At 44.8% G+C, this 18,336-nt stretch overlaps 1 protein-coding gene across 1 annotated transcript in view; it reads right to left on the reverse strand.

The window, feature by feature from the left end:
• Positions 1-11,069: 11,069 nt before the first annotated feature.
• Peli2 (pellino E3 ubiquitin protein ligase family member 2) overlaps positions 11,070-18,336 on the reverse strand; it is a 145,021-nt gene continuing 137,754 nt past the window's right edge. The window contains exons 5-6 of the mRNA XM_034499095.2: positions 17,445-17,633; positions 11,070-13,984 (exon numbers count right to left, since the gene is read on the reverse strand). Of these exons, the coding sequence (XP_034354986.1) occupies positions 13,418-13,984; positions 17,445-17,633 (756 nt within the window). The 3' untranslated portion in view covers positions 11,070-13,417. The remainder of the gene's footprint in view (positions 13,985-17,444; positions 17,634-18,336) is intronic.

Consider the following 18,336-nt stretch of genomic DNA (forward strand, 5'->3'; position numbering starts at 1 on the left):
ATTTTTAATGTTATTTAAATGGCTAGAGATATTAAATCTTGTAGCGGAAACATTTTGCACTTTATGAAACATTTAACAAGACAAAGGCAGATATACCCCTTTTTAACATTTTAAACAGTGGCTACAACACATAATTTAATTGTGTTGAAGCAAGATAAACTCAAGAAAAAATATATATGATTTAATTTTGGACTTGCATCCCTTTGAACACATTAAACAGAGGTTTAAATCCTCCTATGGTAAGCTTAAGATGAGGTTTTAGTCAATTAATATCTCTTAACAACTTTTAAAAATCACTAAGAGGAAATCAAGATTAAAAGTAAACTATTTTCCTTTGCATGTACACTCACAAGCCAGAAGATGGCGTTAGATCCCCACCACAAATGGTTGTGAGTCACCACGTGGCCGCTGGGAGTTTAGATTTTATATTTTAAATTAAGTCCAGCCTTTAATGGCTGAGCTATCTCTCTACCCCCAATTTATCTCAAATATTGAAAGACACTGTCTTTGAATCCTTTTTGAACTAACAAGTATTTTAAAAAATTTTTAAAGCTCGTTATATTGAAGCAATGGCTTGCAGAAAAAATTTCCTTAGAGAAATCCACTAATAAAATATCACATAAGAATAATACACACCAAAAGATTTGACCTCTTACCTTTTGTATTAATGCAACAACAAAATTTGTATAAAATGTAAAACATTACCCATTTTTTGAAGCAATTATTTTTTAACAAATATCTCTCCATGGGCTCTTAAACATTATGAATAAATTTATTACCTGTAAACCTTTCACCTTTATCAGAAATGTAAAGGAATGGTATAAAAATATCCTTTATGTAAACATTTATTGAAATGGTAGCTGGAGAAGACAAGTTATGCTGTATAAATCTTAAATTTGAACTTTATTTTGGATTAATTTAATAACCAATCTTTTTTTGTCCCATGAGAATATCGGATAAAAGCCGATCTTATTTTCTAACAATTGTTATACACATTAGAGGAATCTAAAGCATCTTATTTTTAGCAACTTTGAATATAAAGGAATTAAAATAATTTGAACCATATTTTATAAGCACATTTCTAGGATCTGGTCTGTGAAGACTCAGAACAAAACTTAGCATTTGGGCTTCTGTGGCCAAGGCCTGCATATCTTAATTCAAATGTAAATGCACTTAACCTCCCTCTGCCTGCCGATTCCAGGCACCGGCCTGGACTGTGTGAATTTGCTTTTATTTAAAACCTTAAATTTGAACTAAAAGCCTCTGGAACAGTTTAAGATCTGACCAAGGCCCACAGCGGTATCCACAAATGGCAGGAGAGTCAGAGCCGAAATCTTGTAATCCAGCTTCCTTCTTTACGATCCTCAGACAGCTCCAGCTCCGCCTCCTGAGCCCACACCTCGGGGCGCCGTGGCCAGCTCCGCCATCGCGGCTACGCTCCGAAAGGCGAGAGGGGCTGAAGGAGGGATGGACTCTCAGCCACCGAGAGCCGCCCTTGCTGCCACCATGAGCCAGGGACCCAAATTAAATTGTTTTCACCTGTGAAATAAGCACAAATAGCCTCTCCTCCCGGCCCGCAGCACGCACCTAGGCAATCCCGCAGCCTCCCGTTCCCACGAGAGGCGGCTGTACGTTCCGCTGTGGCCGCGTCCCTGCGTCCCTGTTCCCACAGTCCGAGCCGAGAGGCACAGCAGGGAGCCCTCAAACCCCAGCGAGCCGCTAGCTTTCTTAATCCTATCACGGCACCGCTACCCTGCGCACAGGTAGCTGCCTCCCCAAAGATTGTTTCATAAAGGCGGATTCTTTTTTTCTCCAACCTCTCCCCACCTGCCGGTGGTTCAATGGACTCTGCAGCAGTCCGTGTTCCCTTTGAACACCCTATTCTATCACCAGGCCTTCTCTGTAGCCTGCCAACACACTTTAGTTCTGATATGCCCGAGTAGCCATAAAACAATTGCAATATAAGCAAGAGGCTAATTAATGGAGTAGCCCGGTGGATCTAAATCCACTTGCCACGACCCCTACTTTAGACATATCTCCTAAAGGTGTACCTCGCACACCCGCAGTCTTTCAACCTTCCTCGAGTCTCGGGGTCCCTCCGCTGCGCCTAGAAATTCCACCGCACCTAGGAAATCCTGTGCGCCTAGAATTACCCACACGCCTGGAAATTTCGAGCGCCTGGAAAATCCCGGGTTCTCGGCACCAGCTCTAACGCGCACCCCCGAGCCTTGCATCCGTGGGAGAGAAAGCACGAGACGCAGAGATCGGGTAGTTACTGCAAAATGAGGCTTTTTAATCTGTATCACACACGTGGAAAACGTGGAAGGGCTGAGCTGTGGAAGGGGTCTGGCTTAAATACAGTCTAGAGTGACGTATTCACTTCTGATTGGCTGTTCGCTCACCACCCAACATTCAGTGACTTTGGCACACCTTTCTGCCTAGCAGCTGTGCAGATAATTGTTTACATCTGGAGAAGACATGAGGCTAGCGCCAACTTGGGGTGGCAGATTATATTGCGGCTCCTTACACATAGCCTGGAATTTGGCAGTGAGTAGCCAGTGAGCCAGTTGTTTGGAAACTCAGCACTGATGTATGGCTGTAGTTGAAAGTCTTTGTACAGAGGCAGCTGTCTTCAGCTTGCTGGTAAGGGTTCTTAGCCTGCTGGTATATAAGCAGGTAAGCATGGTTGACACATTCACACTCTCCAAATCATACCTGTGGCAAGTGTCATCTAGTTTCTTCAAAGATGGAACCTCAGGATCTATCTCAACAGTGTCCTAGGGAAACCACACACACACACACACACACACACACACACACACACACACACACACGTGCGCGCACACGCACACACGCACACACACACACTTTATCTAGATTGTCAAGACAGGTAAAATGTAACGTACTTTTCATCTCTATAGAGAAGCATCAGGATCTTGCTTCGATGGTTACAGTGAAGTTTTGGAGTTTAGGATACTGAAAGATAAGGCTTCGTTGGCTAATAAAGAAATCAGAGAGGAGCAATTCGATGCTTAGATCTTCATAATGGAGCCTTGCCTTTTGTAGTGTGCAGCTCAGTCCTCTGTTAACTGACCTAGTCCATACCCAGTTAACTTCAGATGGGCAACCAGACTGTACAGCCTCATCCTCCGGGCCACTTTCATTAGGATCAGTCTTTTCATGGAGACCTGATTCTACAGGTGTGAGGAGCTTAGCAGGAGCTGCTGATGCTGATCTAAGTGTCCCCGTCTCCTTCCCCAGCTCTCTCAGACTCACCTCTGATTTCCAGGGGGAAGACACCTGACTCTGGCTAAACAACATTCTTATACCCATGCTGGATGTTATAGGCTCAGCCAACCCACATCCTCCCTGGGACTCCTCAGCTAAAGCATCAGAGGAGACCATTTCCGGATGGAAAGGCAGCCCAGGAGAGTATAAAACTGAAGCTGGTGGTGGCCATTTTTCCCGGAAGGTAGAACATGAGAGAAATGTTTATGGGAGCCCTGAGAAGAAATGGAGGGAGACAGAGCTTTTGGATCCAGCCATACTTGAAGCTAAGTGTGTGCTATTACTGCCCAGGCAGAAGACATCCCTTTATGTCCCCTTAGGCTAGTTCAGAAATCGGACTCTTCAAATTTCCAAATGACAGAGTCCTAACTTGTATACAGATTTTTTTAAAATATTTGAGTTATTTTTATTGTCCATCTAGTGCTGTTTTCTGAGGTTGTCATGCTTATGGGTTATTATTAATGAAGAGAAACATAACTTGAGATAATATCTACCAAGCACTTCCTACATGCTAGGCTCAAGTATTTTCCATGTAGCAGATGAATTTGAGAAGTACATTAAGTAAGACCATGGGTTGTGAGTGAATGGGTTGAGACCTGAACCTAGGCACACTGGCCTGAGTCTCTGCTGTTAGTGACTGAGCCAACAACTTCAAACAAATCCTTTCTTACTGTGAAGTCCTTCATAATAATGTACAGTGACAGAGGGGAACAAGGCACAATGTCCCCTCTCCTCTATGTCTGGTTGCCCCAAGATACCATTTTAGCTTTCCAAGATAAAGAAGAGGGCTTAGTTACCCTTTGTATAGAATTTGAGTACCACTGTCCTCCAGACCTAGGAAAGGACATTTTGGAAGGACTGTAACTCCGAAGTCCAGCTCAAATTAGCACAATCCCCGGAAACATCTATCTTTTCTTAAGTCTGGTGAATGATATTATTAATCTGCTGACAAATCCAACTAAATCCCAGAGTAAACTGCAGTATATGATCTAAGATAAACATATAGAGGAAAGCCAAATGTTACACAGTGAGAAAGAGCAGGCCTACAGCTCAGGGCTTTCCTGGAGTGAAAAGCAGGATGGCCTGCCATGCTTCCTGAGATGAGGTCACCAGGTTTGCATTTTCCATCCACAGCTCCTGAAGATCTCCGCCCTCTGTCTCATTCCCCCGCAGGATTGTCAAGGCTGGAGTTTGCACTTAGTTTCTTGATTACCCACTGAGCCCCTGAAACTGCAGCTGCTGCTGCTATCTTAGGTCCTTGGGTTTATGAGGCTCAGTGCCTGTCCCTTGCACCTGCCTGAGATGTGGCTTTGGAGATGAGCAATGACATGGTGAGAATGGGGACAATGGGGACAATGGGGACAACAGTTCCCAGGCATGAGGGCATCAGAGAAATTCTGAGATTACAGGATTAGCAACAGAGTGCACCCAGTGTGTGTGACGTGCAAGTCTTCCCTGAAATGCCAACCATTCTAGGAAGGCAGTTTTGTCTCTTGCTGCAGGAGGGAGAGGGTACCTGTGAAACACAGTGGCATGACATATGGAGAAGCTGCTTCTTAAAGAGGGGTAACCTGGAGAAGATGCGGCAGTTTCTAGCTGCCCTTTTCAGCACTAATGGTGGCAGTAGGTTGCAGGATCTTGACAAGGGGGCAAGGATATAGACACATTTCTAGTTTCTTTTCTTAACAGAAATCAATACACACTTTGTTTTCCTCAAAGTCTAGATCAAAATGCCTTCAAACCAAAGAGGAAGCGTGTCAGACAGCCCTCATGAGCTCTCAGCTCTGTTTGGCTTTGATTTGGGGTAATCCATTCTCTGTGTTTGTCTGACCCTCAGACCTGCTGTGTTGTCAAGGCCTCTAAGGAAGGGAGAACAAGGCAGCAAGAGCTGTAGATGGTGAGAGAGTTAGGAAGGTGAGTTCTGTAAGCCAGGAGTACCCAGTTGTTCTGCTCGGCAGACGTTGGGAACTTGAGTCCGCAGAGTCGCATCTGCAGGTTCTTTATACCTGAAGGACTAGATGTGGCGACTGCTCAAGGGTACCTCTCTACTCAACAGCTTGTGACATGAGCACACATCCTCACCCATGCCGATTCTGTAAGAGATTCTACAGGCTTGGCTAAAATATAATTCATTTAAGAAACCATTGCTAAGCCTTCAAAGAAGAGTAAATAGGATTTAGTGTGTATAGTTTATGTATATTAAAAGAAAACCTCATCATTTGAGAATAAGAAGAGAAAACCAAAGGTAATTATTGGCGTATGGAGACACCATAACACAGGCAACTCTTATAAAAACAAAGCATTTGAGGACTTGTTTAGAGTTTTTAACTTGCTTAACAGTTTTAGAGGGCTAGTCAATGTTTATTATGGCAGGAAGCTGCTGGCACTGGAGCAGTAGCTGAGAGCTTTATATCCTGATTCACAGGCACGCGCGTGCGGACACACACACACACACACTGAGAGAGAGAGAGAGAGAGGGAGAGAGAGAGAGAGAGAGAGAGAGAGAGAGAGAGAGAGAGAGAGAGAAGAGGGAAGGGGAGAGAAGAGAGGAAATGTGGAGGGAGAGGGAGAGGGGAGGAAGAGGGAGGGGGGAAAGGGAGAGGGAGAGGGGAGAGGGGAGGAAGAGGGAGAGGGGAGGGAGAGGGAGAGGGGAGACTGACTGGGTCTAGTGTGGAAACTTCAAAGCCCACCCCAGTGGCATACTTCCTCCAACAGGGCCACACCTCCTAGTCCTTCCCAAACAGTTCATCAACTGGTAACTAAGCATGCAAAGGTATGATCCTATGGGGGCCATTCTCATTTAAACCACCACAGGGTACATTGGCCAAAGCTTGAAGAACATTACCTTTCAGATAACTCTTGGGAGCCCTAGTTAGCTATTGGATAAACAAAAGATACATGGTTAAATGTAGCTCCTGCCCAAAGACTTCAAATACAGGTTGAGGAGAGTTCAACTGGATGATGCTCCAATTGTGAAGAACTAGACTAACCACACAATTAAAACCTGTTAGGGCCACAGGCGGCTGCTAATTCTATGCTTAGAAACTGCAGGAGGAACTTTGAGGAAGGCAGAGCTGCAGAAAAAGGGTGTTCTTAGCCTGATCTTCATAATTGCGCTCGATCTCTCTCTCTCTCTCTCTCTCTCTCTCTCTCTCTCTCTCTCTCTCTCTCTCTCTCTCTCTGTGTGTGTGTGTGTGTATGTGTGTGTGTGTGCGTGTGTGTGTGTGTACATTAAAACGAGTGTTTGTAACTCACGGGACAACTTATGGAATATCTATTCTCCCCTCCCACTATGGGGTCTCTGGGATGGAATTCAGGTTGTCAGGCTTGGTGACAAGTATCTTTATCTGATCCTAGGGTGTATCCTTTTTAAAAATAAATTTTGAGATAAAATTCATGTAGTTATTATCTATCTGTTCAAGTGTACAATTCGGTCTTTTTTCCTCTGTATAATCACAGTTGAGCAACCACCATTAATTTTAGAACATTTTTACCCCCAAACCTAATACCTATTCATTACCATTCTTTTCCTTAATCACCAGTGAGTGACCACTAATTTGCCTCTATGAACTTTTGAGTCTGGTTTCTTATACTTAACACATTTTCAAGGTTTGTCTGTGTTGAAGGATGGGTCAGCACTTCATTTTTACAGCCCACATTTTAATTATGTGTATACATTTTGTTTATCCTTCTCTTAGGTGATGGACATTTGGGTAACTTTCAAGCCTTTTTTACTATGGGTAATGTCACACTAGCACTGACACATCCACATGGCTCTGGACAGTAGCCTCGATGTCCACGAACAGATGGACAGATACTGGAAATGTTGTACATGCATACGATGGAATTGTACTCAGTTGTAGGAAAAAATGGGATTTGCACAAAAGTGGATGGAACTGGAAACCATTATTTAAGTGGGGCGGGCCAGGCTCAGAGACACAAACTGCACATGTTCTCTCACGCGTGCAGATCCTGGCCTTTTAAAACATATATCTTCAGGTGGGAGAAAATGGTGATGACTGTCAGGAAACTAGAATGAGGCCCAGGAGACTGAGGGCAGCTCTGAGGGAGGAGGTGGAGAAGGCAATAAAGTGGGAGGGGAACACCAATGGCTGACACATAGCTGAGAAAGGTCTGGGAGCTGGGGAGAGCAGATGGGGACGAATTGAATGTGTGTAGTAACTTCATACAGAAACCTATTACTTCCTAGGCTAAAGGTGTAGGGGACATCCGCTCATGTTTCTGTGTGTTTCCAGTTCTCTGCATCTAGGAGCAGATTGCCAGGCCACATAGTAACTACATGCTGCAGACTGCTTGCCTCAAAGCAACAGCACTGTTCTGTCCTGGAAAGCGGATGTCAGAGTTCTGGGATGGTCTTTTTAGTTATCCCAGTGGCTATAAGGCAGGACTGTGCCGTTTGAATTTGCATTCCCCACTGGCTAATGATGTTGAGCATATTTCATGCGTTTATTGAACATTTACGTATGGGGGTGGGGAAAACAACTTTGACCTATTTTTAGTGGCATTGTGTTCTTGTCAACAAGTTGAAGTTCTTACATAGGTTTGATTCAGTTTCCTTGTGAGACTTATGGCCACCATATATTATCTTCATTTTTATAGTTGTCTTTTTACTGATGACAGTTTCATTCTGTGCACAGGAGTTTTTAATTTTGATGAAAGCCAACTTGTTCATTATTTGTTCTTTTTGCTTTTCCTGGCTAAGAAATGACTAGTTAAGAAATGACTAATTTAAGGTCACTAGAGTTGAAGCTTTCCTTCAAGAGCTCCACAGTTCTGCTCTTTGACCCACTGAGTTAATTGGTTTTTTTTTTTTTTTTTTTTTTTTTTTGGTTTTTTCGAGACAGGGTTTCTCTGGGTTTTCGAGACAGGTTTTTCTAGGGTTAGCCCTGGCTGTCCTGGAACTCACTCTGTAGACCAGGCTGGCCTCGAACTCAGAAATCCACCTGCCTCTGCCTCCCAAGTGCTGGGATTAAAGGCATGCGCCACCACTGCCCAGAGTTAATTGTTTTTATCATAAGACCCCATACCTATGGGTCCTAATTCCATTCTTCCACATGAAGATACCCAGTGGTCCTTGATCTATTTGTTGAAAACAACCCCCTCCACACACTCACACTGAATGAATTCAGCACACTTGCTGAGTGGGATAAACCTTACAAGGATAGCTGTTTAACTACAGAAACTCGTTACCATTCATGACACCTCAAATTTGATAAAAGTAGAACATATGCTTCTTGTATAAAAGGCTATGTTTGCATTCTTTTTTTGAAATAAAAGAATCTATTTCTCTCAACAATAGTTTGAATATCAATTTGAATAGAAAAAACACATCACAAATGCAAATATTTTCTTACGATAGACATGCTGATTTAAGGTTTGAAGGCTCAGTCACCAGTCTTTTGCTACTAAAAGAGAAGAAAGACTATCATAAAAGTAGTTACACAATTATATCAATCATGAAGAAGACCCACTAATTCTAGAACCAGGTTAAATTCTCCTCTGAATTAGATTTATTTGACAGGGATAAAATGTCACAAGAAATAGTAAAATAAGAACCAATGGAGTTTCCTTAATAAAATGAAGTTTCTTTAATAAAAAAATTTGGGAGATTTCAGAACACATATGTAAGAATGCGGTGTGCAGAGTATAACGAAACAATACTCCTGTCTGTTTGGGATTCAGGTAGAAACTCAAGGAATGTACAAATAGTCTACGTTTTGCATCCACGCCTCCCAACGTCCCCACGAAGCCAGCGATAACAAGAGTCTGAAGACAACTTACAAACATGGTGAGATTCGTTTAATAGCTTTTGAAGATTTTTTCCCTGTAAAATGGCTTATATTTCCACAGGTACAACAGTGAAGACATAAATTTCTCAATTTGACATGAAATATAAAAGAACAGATTTTACAAATATAGCCATAAAATTTAACTGCTCATAACACTATACATGGTAAATATGATCAGCCCCTAACTTCTAGATTATTTAACAGAGAAGCAATCTGTGATCTCATCTTAAAAGGCAGAACATCCTTTTCAACATGTTTATTTTTGTTCAGAAAGTTAAGCAGACCTGGAAAATATATTCGTTTTCCCCTACTGCCCACTAGGGAGTCGTGAGGGCAGACATTTGTGAGGACGTCTTACTAAAAAGTAGTAATAGAACTCTTCTGATTTTACTGCTTTCAGGAATGCTTAGCTTCCTTTACAAATGTCCTGGAGTTATCTCATTGGCCTTGGGTTATAAAGAAATGCCTGGAGCTGTGACCTACGCTCACCACAGGAGCTTCCGACCCTCAGTTCAAAAGGCTGAGCTCTGGGATCATGAGACTGACAGCTCTGGGAGCAGAATCACATCTGGTGAAATCAAGGTCCTGGGGCTTGTCTGTCTGAATTTTCACTGTCAGAGGCAAGACTGCATGAAGTCAGGACCGAGAGTGGCATGATTGTCCACCCCTTGTGCCTACCTAATGAACAGAACAGCTCTGAAGAAGAAAAGCAGGGAGTGAGATCATGGGACAACTGTTAGTACACATAAGTAGAACATGTGCACCCTAAACTCTTAAAAGGGTCCAGAAACCAATACTGGGCTCTTGCTTGCAGAGACTGGTAAGCAAAAATAGGGGGCCTTGCTGCTTTCTGGAGAGGTCTGGACTCTCTGAATACAGTATATGTAATAACTTAAAAACGATTTCCCTACTAGCACTGGGAAACAAATTCTACTACAATCACTCCTGCACCTAGATTAGCTTGTCTCCTTAATGGAGTCCATCATGTTTCCAATGGCTTTCTCCTTTCTCTACACCCTAACCCTGAAAGTCTATAACCAGTTACATCACATGGCTTCCCTGAGGCAAAAAGGTACCAACCCTACAACTAACTATTGAGGAATGATATAAATATGCTCTCTATTTATATTAAATGATTTTTAATTCTTTTGGGTCGCAGAAGTACGGGGGTGGGGAAGGACCCAGAATGCTTAATACTTACTCTGCAGTGTGAACTGTAGCCCTTTCTGCAAAAGCTGAACGAAATCCGAGAAGCGTTGAGAGCCGCAGCGTGCATGACCCAGCAGCACCGTTTATTAACAATAATAATAAAAACACTAGAAAAATACTCAGAGCTAAATCCCATTCACTCTGATTGTTTTTTTGTAAGAAAATGACACAAACAACTGAAAAAAATATCATCTATGGAGGCATGTCACTAGGGCTTGACTTCTGGAAACCTATTTGAAAAGGCAACTGGTCGGGCCGAGACCAGGATGAGAAGTTGATTTCCTTATGTACAGGTGGAAGGAAGTTTGGGATTCATCCTTTATGTGATGGCCACCAAACCTGAACACAGAGTTGACCTTGAAGAAGTTTCCTTTTCTCAACTGTATCATTCTACTTGAATGAACTAGAGTTTATTCTCAAAAGCTTAACTCTTTTCAGACTTGAAAGCCTTTCCTCAGTAGAAAGTGATCAGAAATTGTCTGAGTCATTGTGGCTGCTTTTGCAGGTTGACACCTCTTTATTCCTCTGGCAAGGGGCAGGGGCAGGGGCAGGGGCAGGGGCAGGGGCAGGGGCAGGGGCAGGGGCAGGGGCAGGGGCAGGGGCAGGGGCAGGGGCAGGGGCAGGGGCAGGGGCAGGGGCAGGGGCAGGGGCAGGGGCCGGGGCAGGGGCAGGGGCAGGGGCAGGGGCAGGGGCAGGGGCAGGGGCAGGGGCAGGGGCAGGGGCAGGGGCAGGGGCAGGGGCAGGGGCAGGGGCAGGGGCAGGGGCAGGGGCAGGGGCAGGGGCAGGGGCAGGGGCAGGGGACCTCACCTGAAAATGGAAGGAAAAGCTACAGGCTGCCCTACTGCCACTGAAGGGCCTGTAGTTTATTATCTGAGTTTCAGCTTGCACTTGAGCTGAGTTTGCAATTTTGTAATCTGACAGTGGGATGCTTGCCTTATTTGGGGGGTGTATGCCATACACAGAGTATCAGACATAGTCCTTGACACAGAGAAATCTGGTATCAGAGTGAACTTCCTTGAAAGAAAAAACTTTTTTTGATTTGTTTTTGGATAGGTGAAATTTAGTATTTCTGGGTGTAAGACTCTTTATCTTAGAAGAGTCCTCAAACTATCTATCTCCATATAAGGAGAGGTGGGACGGGGGCAGGGGGAGTGCATCTTTTATCCTTCTCTGAAAACCAGTGACGAAAATTCTGTCTGCACCAGATGACACCCTATAGGTTTCTCTAGAAAGTTCTTTCCCTCTCTCCCTCTCCCTGTCTGTCTGTCTGTCTTTATTTCTTTTTTGTCTGTAGGTAATCTATGTAGAACACAGGGAACTACCAGTAAAAAGACTGTTGGATTTTCATAAGTTAAAACAAAACAAACAAACAAAAAAACCCTCTCTTAATACACAGCAGTCTCCATGGGAAAATGAAGCGGACAGCGGAACCCAGCACACTGAGTCAAACTAAGCAGCAGCACTACAGAGTAATTAATATTATCGTTTTGCTTTCAAGAAAAAGTACGCAAATAGATTTAATTTGCTGAAAATAGGCGAAATATCTGCTAATAGGCAAGATATGGAAAAACCAATTCAAGTATGAATGTGTCATAATTATATAAGTTACTTATATTTACAAAAGCTAAAACAGGCAGCTCAAATCTGTTGATGGTCCACCTGAGCAATGTTAATTTAACTGAAGACTTTCTCCTTGGGAATGGGGTGGAACGTAGCTAAGCCCAACAGTGTCTCTCCATTCTGACATTCTAGGAGCCACAGATACTACTGGCACCAAGCACAGAAAACAAGCATTCAGGCATTATTAATCAATGCTAGATGAAACTGAAAGAGAGGGCCAGTGCAGCTCATATGAAATTCTGATTTAATTATTCCTCAGTAAACATTCACTTGCTCTCTCAAAATCAGAAATTTCAAATGATCTCTGCAGACATGCCACTCAGTGCTCCGTGTACTAACGATCACATTTAGATTTAGTTTGATTTGCAAACATAAAAAAAAAAAAAAAAAGTATGGGGCTCCTTAAACTGAAAGGGAAGATGACTGATGGTGGGGAGGTAGGGGACAGAAATGGCAATCCCACTGTCGCTTGTTGCTTCTGGGTTAACAAAATTTTGGCTTTCTTAAGAAGGAGAAGAGAAGGAAACCACATTGTGAAGTGCCAACAAGTGGCTTTAAAAAGTCAAAGCATGTTTTCATCCCACTTGGGTCTTAAGTATTCTGGTGTACAGATAAAGCTGGAATTAGAGTACCTGGGACACACCCACTGCTGCCAGCATGGGCAACAGCTGACCTTAGTGCATGTCCACTACTGCCACCCTCAGCTCATGAATTTAATCATCAATCAAACAATCAATCAACCAATGACTTCTTGACATGTAAGATGAGGAGCAGAGACAGCCCATATTAAGCAAAAATAACAGGACAGACTGAAACCATGGGGAAATTCTTTGTTTGACATGCCAAGTAACTGATAAATGAGCGAGTGAATTCCACTGAAGTTAAAATAAAATAGGATATGGACATGCTCCTCCACCTAAAGTCAAAAAAAAAAAAAAAAAAAGGTGAGAATAAAGTTGCAGATTTCAAGACAAGTACATGGTCTACACTGCCTGTCCACGGGTGTTTGTGGCAGGGCCGACAGAGCTGGCTCTCTGGTATTGAGTCAGATTCTAGCTACTGTCAAGTATTCCCAATCACTGATCATCACAAGATGTGTGACACCTGTGCCACACAGCTCTGCAGGCTGCGCACTAAGAGACATCTGTTGAGTACACTTCTACATTTGTAAAATCTTACCCAAGTTTACAAAGGGGAAAAAAAAATCTGGTTAAAAACCTAAAGTTAAAAATAAAAGCATGGCAGTTGAAATCCAATTATTACACAAGTATTAAAGTTTAATCAGGCAGACCTCATGACGATGCTGCTGTTTTGAGCATGCAAAACACAGTGGTATCTGTCATCGCCTGCCGTATTCAGCCCTCCCTCTGTCTTCGCAACCCAGTCCGCCGTTCCCTTAACAAACAGCATTACAAAAAGGTAGAATCTACAGTTAGTGGCAAAATCTTCACAGTAACTTGTTAATGATGTGTAGATGGTTGTCCAGGGTGTCAGTCCACTGGACCTTGGAAAATCAATTTGATGCAGTTCTGTTCACCAACCAGCTGCGTGGCGCAGAATGGACAGGCGGCGTGAAACGCGTGGGTTCCATGGGGCAGTGGAATCTGCGACCAGTACTTGGCAGACTTCTCTGAACAGACGTGGCCGCAGGGGGTGAAGGCATGGGTTGGGGGTCCTGCATCGACATAAAATCCTGCCTCACAGCCTAGCCAGAGAGGGACATAGGGGCCCACAGTCCTGCACATGGGACACTCCCTCTCATTGGCTTCTGTGTCGCTCCGATGGCCCCAGCTGTGATAGCCGTGCACATGGCCGCAGCTCAGGTATGCCCAAGGCTGCTTCTCTTCCACTACTTCCTTCCGGTTGATGCTGGGGAAGGCCAGGGTGTTGAGGCCCACGGGACACTGGGGTCGGGCTGCATTGATCTCCTGCCGGAGGGCTTCAATGTGTTTCTGAGTCGGAGCGTGGAAAAGGCCATCTGCGGTTCTCCAGAGAAGAGTGGCCCCACACAGGTCAATGAGGGAGCCGTCTTGCAGGACATTGGTCTCAGTTTCCACCTACAACAGGTTTAATAGATACATCTTTAAAAGCAAAATCCTATAAACTATGGGGGCAAAGGCCCCCATTCTTTACTCAGTAAGTAGAAATTCAGAAGACACAGAAGTAACACATCCCACTAAACATGGGAATTATCACTCTCCCCAAGCCTCAGTGCACCTGAATGTCCAGGGTGCAACTCAGCAGAAGGTGATGAGCTATTTAAGTTGGGTTAATGCAGCGGTTACTTTTAGAGTCCAATAAACATCACACTTTTATTTTTAACATTTATGCTGGTAATATATCCAGAGACCTTATGAGGGATGAAAGCTGTCCTGCCAGTGAAGACCCACGCTCCTCTAGCAGAGCCGATGCCCAGCAGAGCAGCCGACACAACCCAGGCGACCCTTAGCTGCACAGGCCTTGATCTGTCTTTCATCCGTTTGTCCTAAGGTCCAAGGTGAAAGGCTTCATGAACAAGTCTTTGTTTTCCTAGGACATGTGGGACGTGTGTGCTGCATGCCCCGTGCTTGCACGGGTGGTTAACAGCTGACAGGCAGCAGGGTCAGGCATGGTCAGCAGGACTTGGCCCCATACTACTTGTGCCAGAGGCACGGTAAGCCCCAAGGTGAGCAAGACTAACAAAACAGAAACATGCTCTCCAGGAGTGTGAGCAGGACAGGCATGCCTGGATCCAGGGGAGGTAAATGAAGCACTGGCCCACTGACCCACTGACCCACAATGGCCGACAGTAGGCTCTGGGGGTTCTCGGCCCCTTATAGGTGTGTGACTTGGGGTGGTTACTGGAGCATACTGCCACCCTCTCCCTTTCTTTAGACTACAGAAGGTGACTATGACAGATAAACTAAAACAAGTGGATTCTTGGACTGAGGTCTGGCATGCAGTAAACACTGTTATTACTGTTACTTTGATGGAGACAGGTTAGGATGGATTCTGAAAGGATTCTTCCTGAATAGAGATCTGGAAAAGATGTTTGGAGCCAGGAGGTGGGTGCTAAGACCAACACACCAGAGAGGTGTGATTACTCTAAGTATGGAGTCTACAAGGAGCTCAACTGAACAGGCTGGGAGTTCTGGGTGATGACACAGTACCAGGCAACAGGCCCAGGCTGCATGGCTGTGCACAGAGGTCTTGGTGCCAAGAGAGAATCAGGCCCAGGCTGCATGGCTGTGCACAGAGGTCTTGGTGCCAAGAGAGAATCAGTGTGTCTTTTGCTAGCTCACACCTAGCTGCATAGTGATGGACTGGAGGGGTGCAGGGCGGTTGGCACAGGTCCTCTCTGTAGGCAGAGTTTGGGTACACCACACACAGTAAAGAGTATCTGTGGCACCAGACAAAGCGTTAGGGATCTTGACTTGAGGAAGAAACATGTCAGTAATTCTATTTAGATGTAAGACACATTTCTGACAGGCACTAACTTCAAAATTTGTCTGGGCTGGGAAGGCAGTTCAGTGGATAAAGCACTTGCCTTGCAAGCAGGAGAACCTGTGCTCAGAACCTGTGTGGGAAGGCCACGCGTGGTACTGTCTCCTTGTCATCCCAGACACAGGAGGCTCTCTGGGAATCACTGGCTAGCCATCTTAGCCTAGTGGGCAAAGCCCTGTCTAAAAAGAACAGGCAGTACCTGAGGAACAATGCCAGAGGTTGTCCTGTTGTCTCCATACGCACATGTGTGCACGCACGTGTGCACACTACCCCCCTCCCCCCCCACACACACGTTTGGAGCTGTTTCTTATTAGCAACCCTGGCAAAAGTCTTCCGTGCCTACTGCTGCCTAAGCTGTACTGCAGTTACCAAAGAGGACAAGAAACCCACCAGTGACATGCTCACTGGACAGTCTTGCCAAGTAGGCCTTATTTAATCTTTTGTTTTTCCTTGCAGGGGACTGAGTGGAAGTCCTTGTCCAGGATGGGAAAGAGTAATGTTCAGCAAGAACACTACTGAGCTGTCTTTCCACGCCATGGTTTATGAGACGGGGTCTCAGGATGTAGCCCCATCTGAGCCACAACTCCCAATCTGTTTGCCCCCACCTATTCAGAGGCAAGGGCAATTGTGCCTTTTATTCACACAGGTAGCAAACGCTCAAGTGGGACCCAGCTCAGGTGAGCACTGAGCTCAGCCCTCTGTGGTGCAGTACTGGGTGAATTAGCCAGATTTGGCATGTCAGCAGTGGCCACCTCCTAACTCCATGACTCAGGGCAATATTTAACTTTCACGTGCTACTTCTCTTCATAGATAAGGTGAGGGGATTCTGCCTCGTGTAGAGGGCTTTGGTGGAGAGGGGGCGAGCTGAATGCTTGGTGAGGAGTGCTAATGTAGTGTCTGTACCTGCCGTGTCTTCTTCCGCTACTGTAATGATTAATCACAAGCCAGCTGAGTGAGCTAGGGCAGTCTTGTGTAAAATTATCGGATCACCAGAAACATTTTTTGTAAGGAAATTGTTTTCATATTCCCTTTCCTATTAATAGTGTCTCAAAAAGTATTCAGCTAAAACAGAGTTTGCCTGGCCTTTCTCAGAAAATACTTTTCATGTGTATTCATTAGAGATGCTGAGAAAAGGCGACTTTACTGTAAGATGAAGGGTCCTTCCCTGTCTCTGAATGGTGTGAAACAGAGGGAATGACCCTCTAGAAGCAAGCCTCCGCTGTGGGACAGCAAATGGTCCATCAGGCTCCTCCTCCTTTCTCCACCCTGAAAACATCTGGCTGCCACTTTCATCTCTGCAGCCCACAGAACACTCCCCAGCCCCAACCCCACGTGTGTCTGTCTAGGGCTGTTTGGAAAATGCCTTCTTTTCTATAATCTAGAAAGTCATCTGTTCTCTCCCTCTAGCTTCTATGCAACAAAGTGGAAGTGAGTGAGCCTCTTAAGGGCTCGTGCCACGGCTACTTCACTATCAGAAACCTACACTACTGACAGCCAGAAAGGGAAACAGAGGCACTTGCTTCAAGGCTCAGCAGTGGCACTTATAAGAAGAGGTCATAACAGTGATACAGGAATGATGTCAAGTAGAATAGCCTACTTCCTCTGGGGTGACCAGCACTGAGAATGCGATTAATTTCTAACTATGAAGCTAAGGGGGTGTAGAAATGCCAACTTCATTATTTCTTAGTTTTAGAAAATCCAGATCTTCTAATTTAAACATTTCACTCACTGCCTCACACTGCTCAGGATTTTTCTGACTTAGTGAAGTATTATGGGGAAAGATAAATTCTGCAATGTTAATAAACAACTGTCCTCTCAAGATGGTCAGGAGTGAAAAATAACACACTTGCACACAAACGGCCAGCTACAGGGAAAGGACAGGCACCCCCTCCAACTCCCTGGAGCTTATGGGACTGTTTCTGGATCAGAAAATGGCACATCCCACCTTGCAAAAAGGCTCTGAGCTTTATCAGTAGGAAACTGACAGCCACCATGAAGCATCTGTGCGCATTTTCTAGGGCGGAGCCCACTCACCAGCTTTCCCCTCTGCTGGGCCGACCTGGTCTCTCGCAAGGTGTACACGTCTCCACAGACGGAGATCTCTCTCCAGACTCCAGGCTGGGATTCCTCAGTGAAGCCTCCTTGTGGGTGCATTACCAGGACACCGTTGGTGGTGAGTCCATCCATGTGTCCATCAGGATTTTTCCATTTTGCTGCCTTCTCCTGGAGAACAATACCACAGACCAGAAAAAGCTTGGTAAAATAACACTCGAAAAGGAGGACTCCAGAGTCTCCTTAAAATACAGAGAAAGCCAGCCAGGAATGGTGGCGCCATTAATCCTAGCTCTCAGGAGATAGAAGCAGGTGGTTCTCTGAGTTGGAGGCCAGCCTGGTCTACAGAGTGAGTTCCAGGACAGTCAGGGCTACACAGAGAAAGGCTGCATTAAGAAACAAAGTACACAGCAAAGGTGGGAGAGAGTGAGGGATTTTGATTTCTAGTTAATGCTGATAACTAGAGGATAATGTGCTGGTTTGACACCAGGAGAGCTGCTGAGCTCTTTGAAGCGGAAAGGTTCATCTCTGGCCACTCGCGCCACTCTCCTCGGGAGTTTAGACATACCTGGCACCTGACCTCCTCACTGAGAGATTCCTCTCCCCTGTCAAGCCTGAAATCTTAGCCCTCAGTTCCTTTCTCTGGCTTTACTTCTGCCTGCTCTTACTCAGGTACCTACAACTGTTTTACATGCACTTACTACTTGGGTACAGAAGGAAACATAATATTCTAAAAAGTACTCTTTATTAAAGGTTCAAAATTAAAACAAAAAATTAAGCCAATAATTTAGGAGCCAGTGTGTTTCCACACAAACGGCTGTGCCTGTTCCCAAGGCAGAAGTGATGGCGGACAGTGATGGGTCAGCCTGCTCAG

This window comes from Arvicanthis niloticus, chromosome 3 (genome assembly GCF_011762505.2).
Source record: "Arvicanthis niloticus isolate mArvNil1 chromosome 3, mArvNil1.pat.X, whole genome shotgun sequence".
Lineage (NCBI taxonomy): Eukaryota > Metazoa > Chordata > Mammalia > Rodentia > Muridae > Arvicanthis > Arvicanthis niloticus.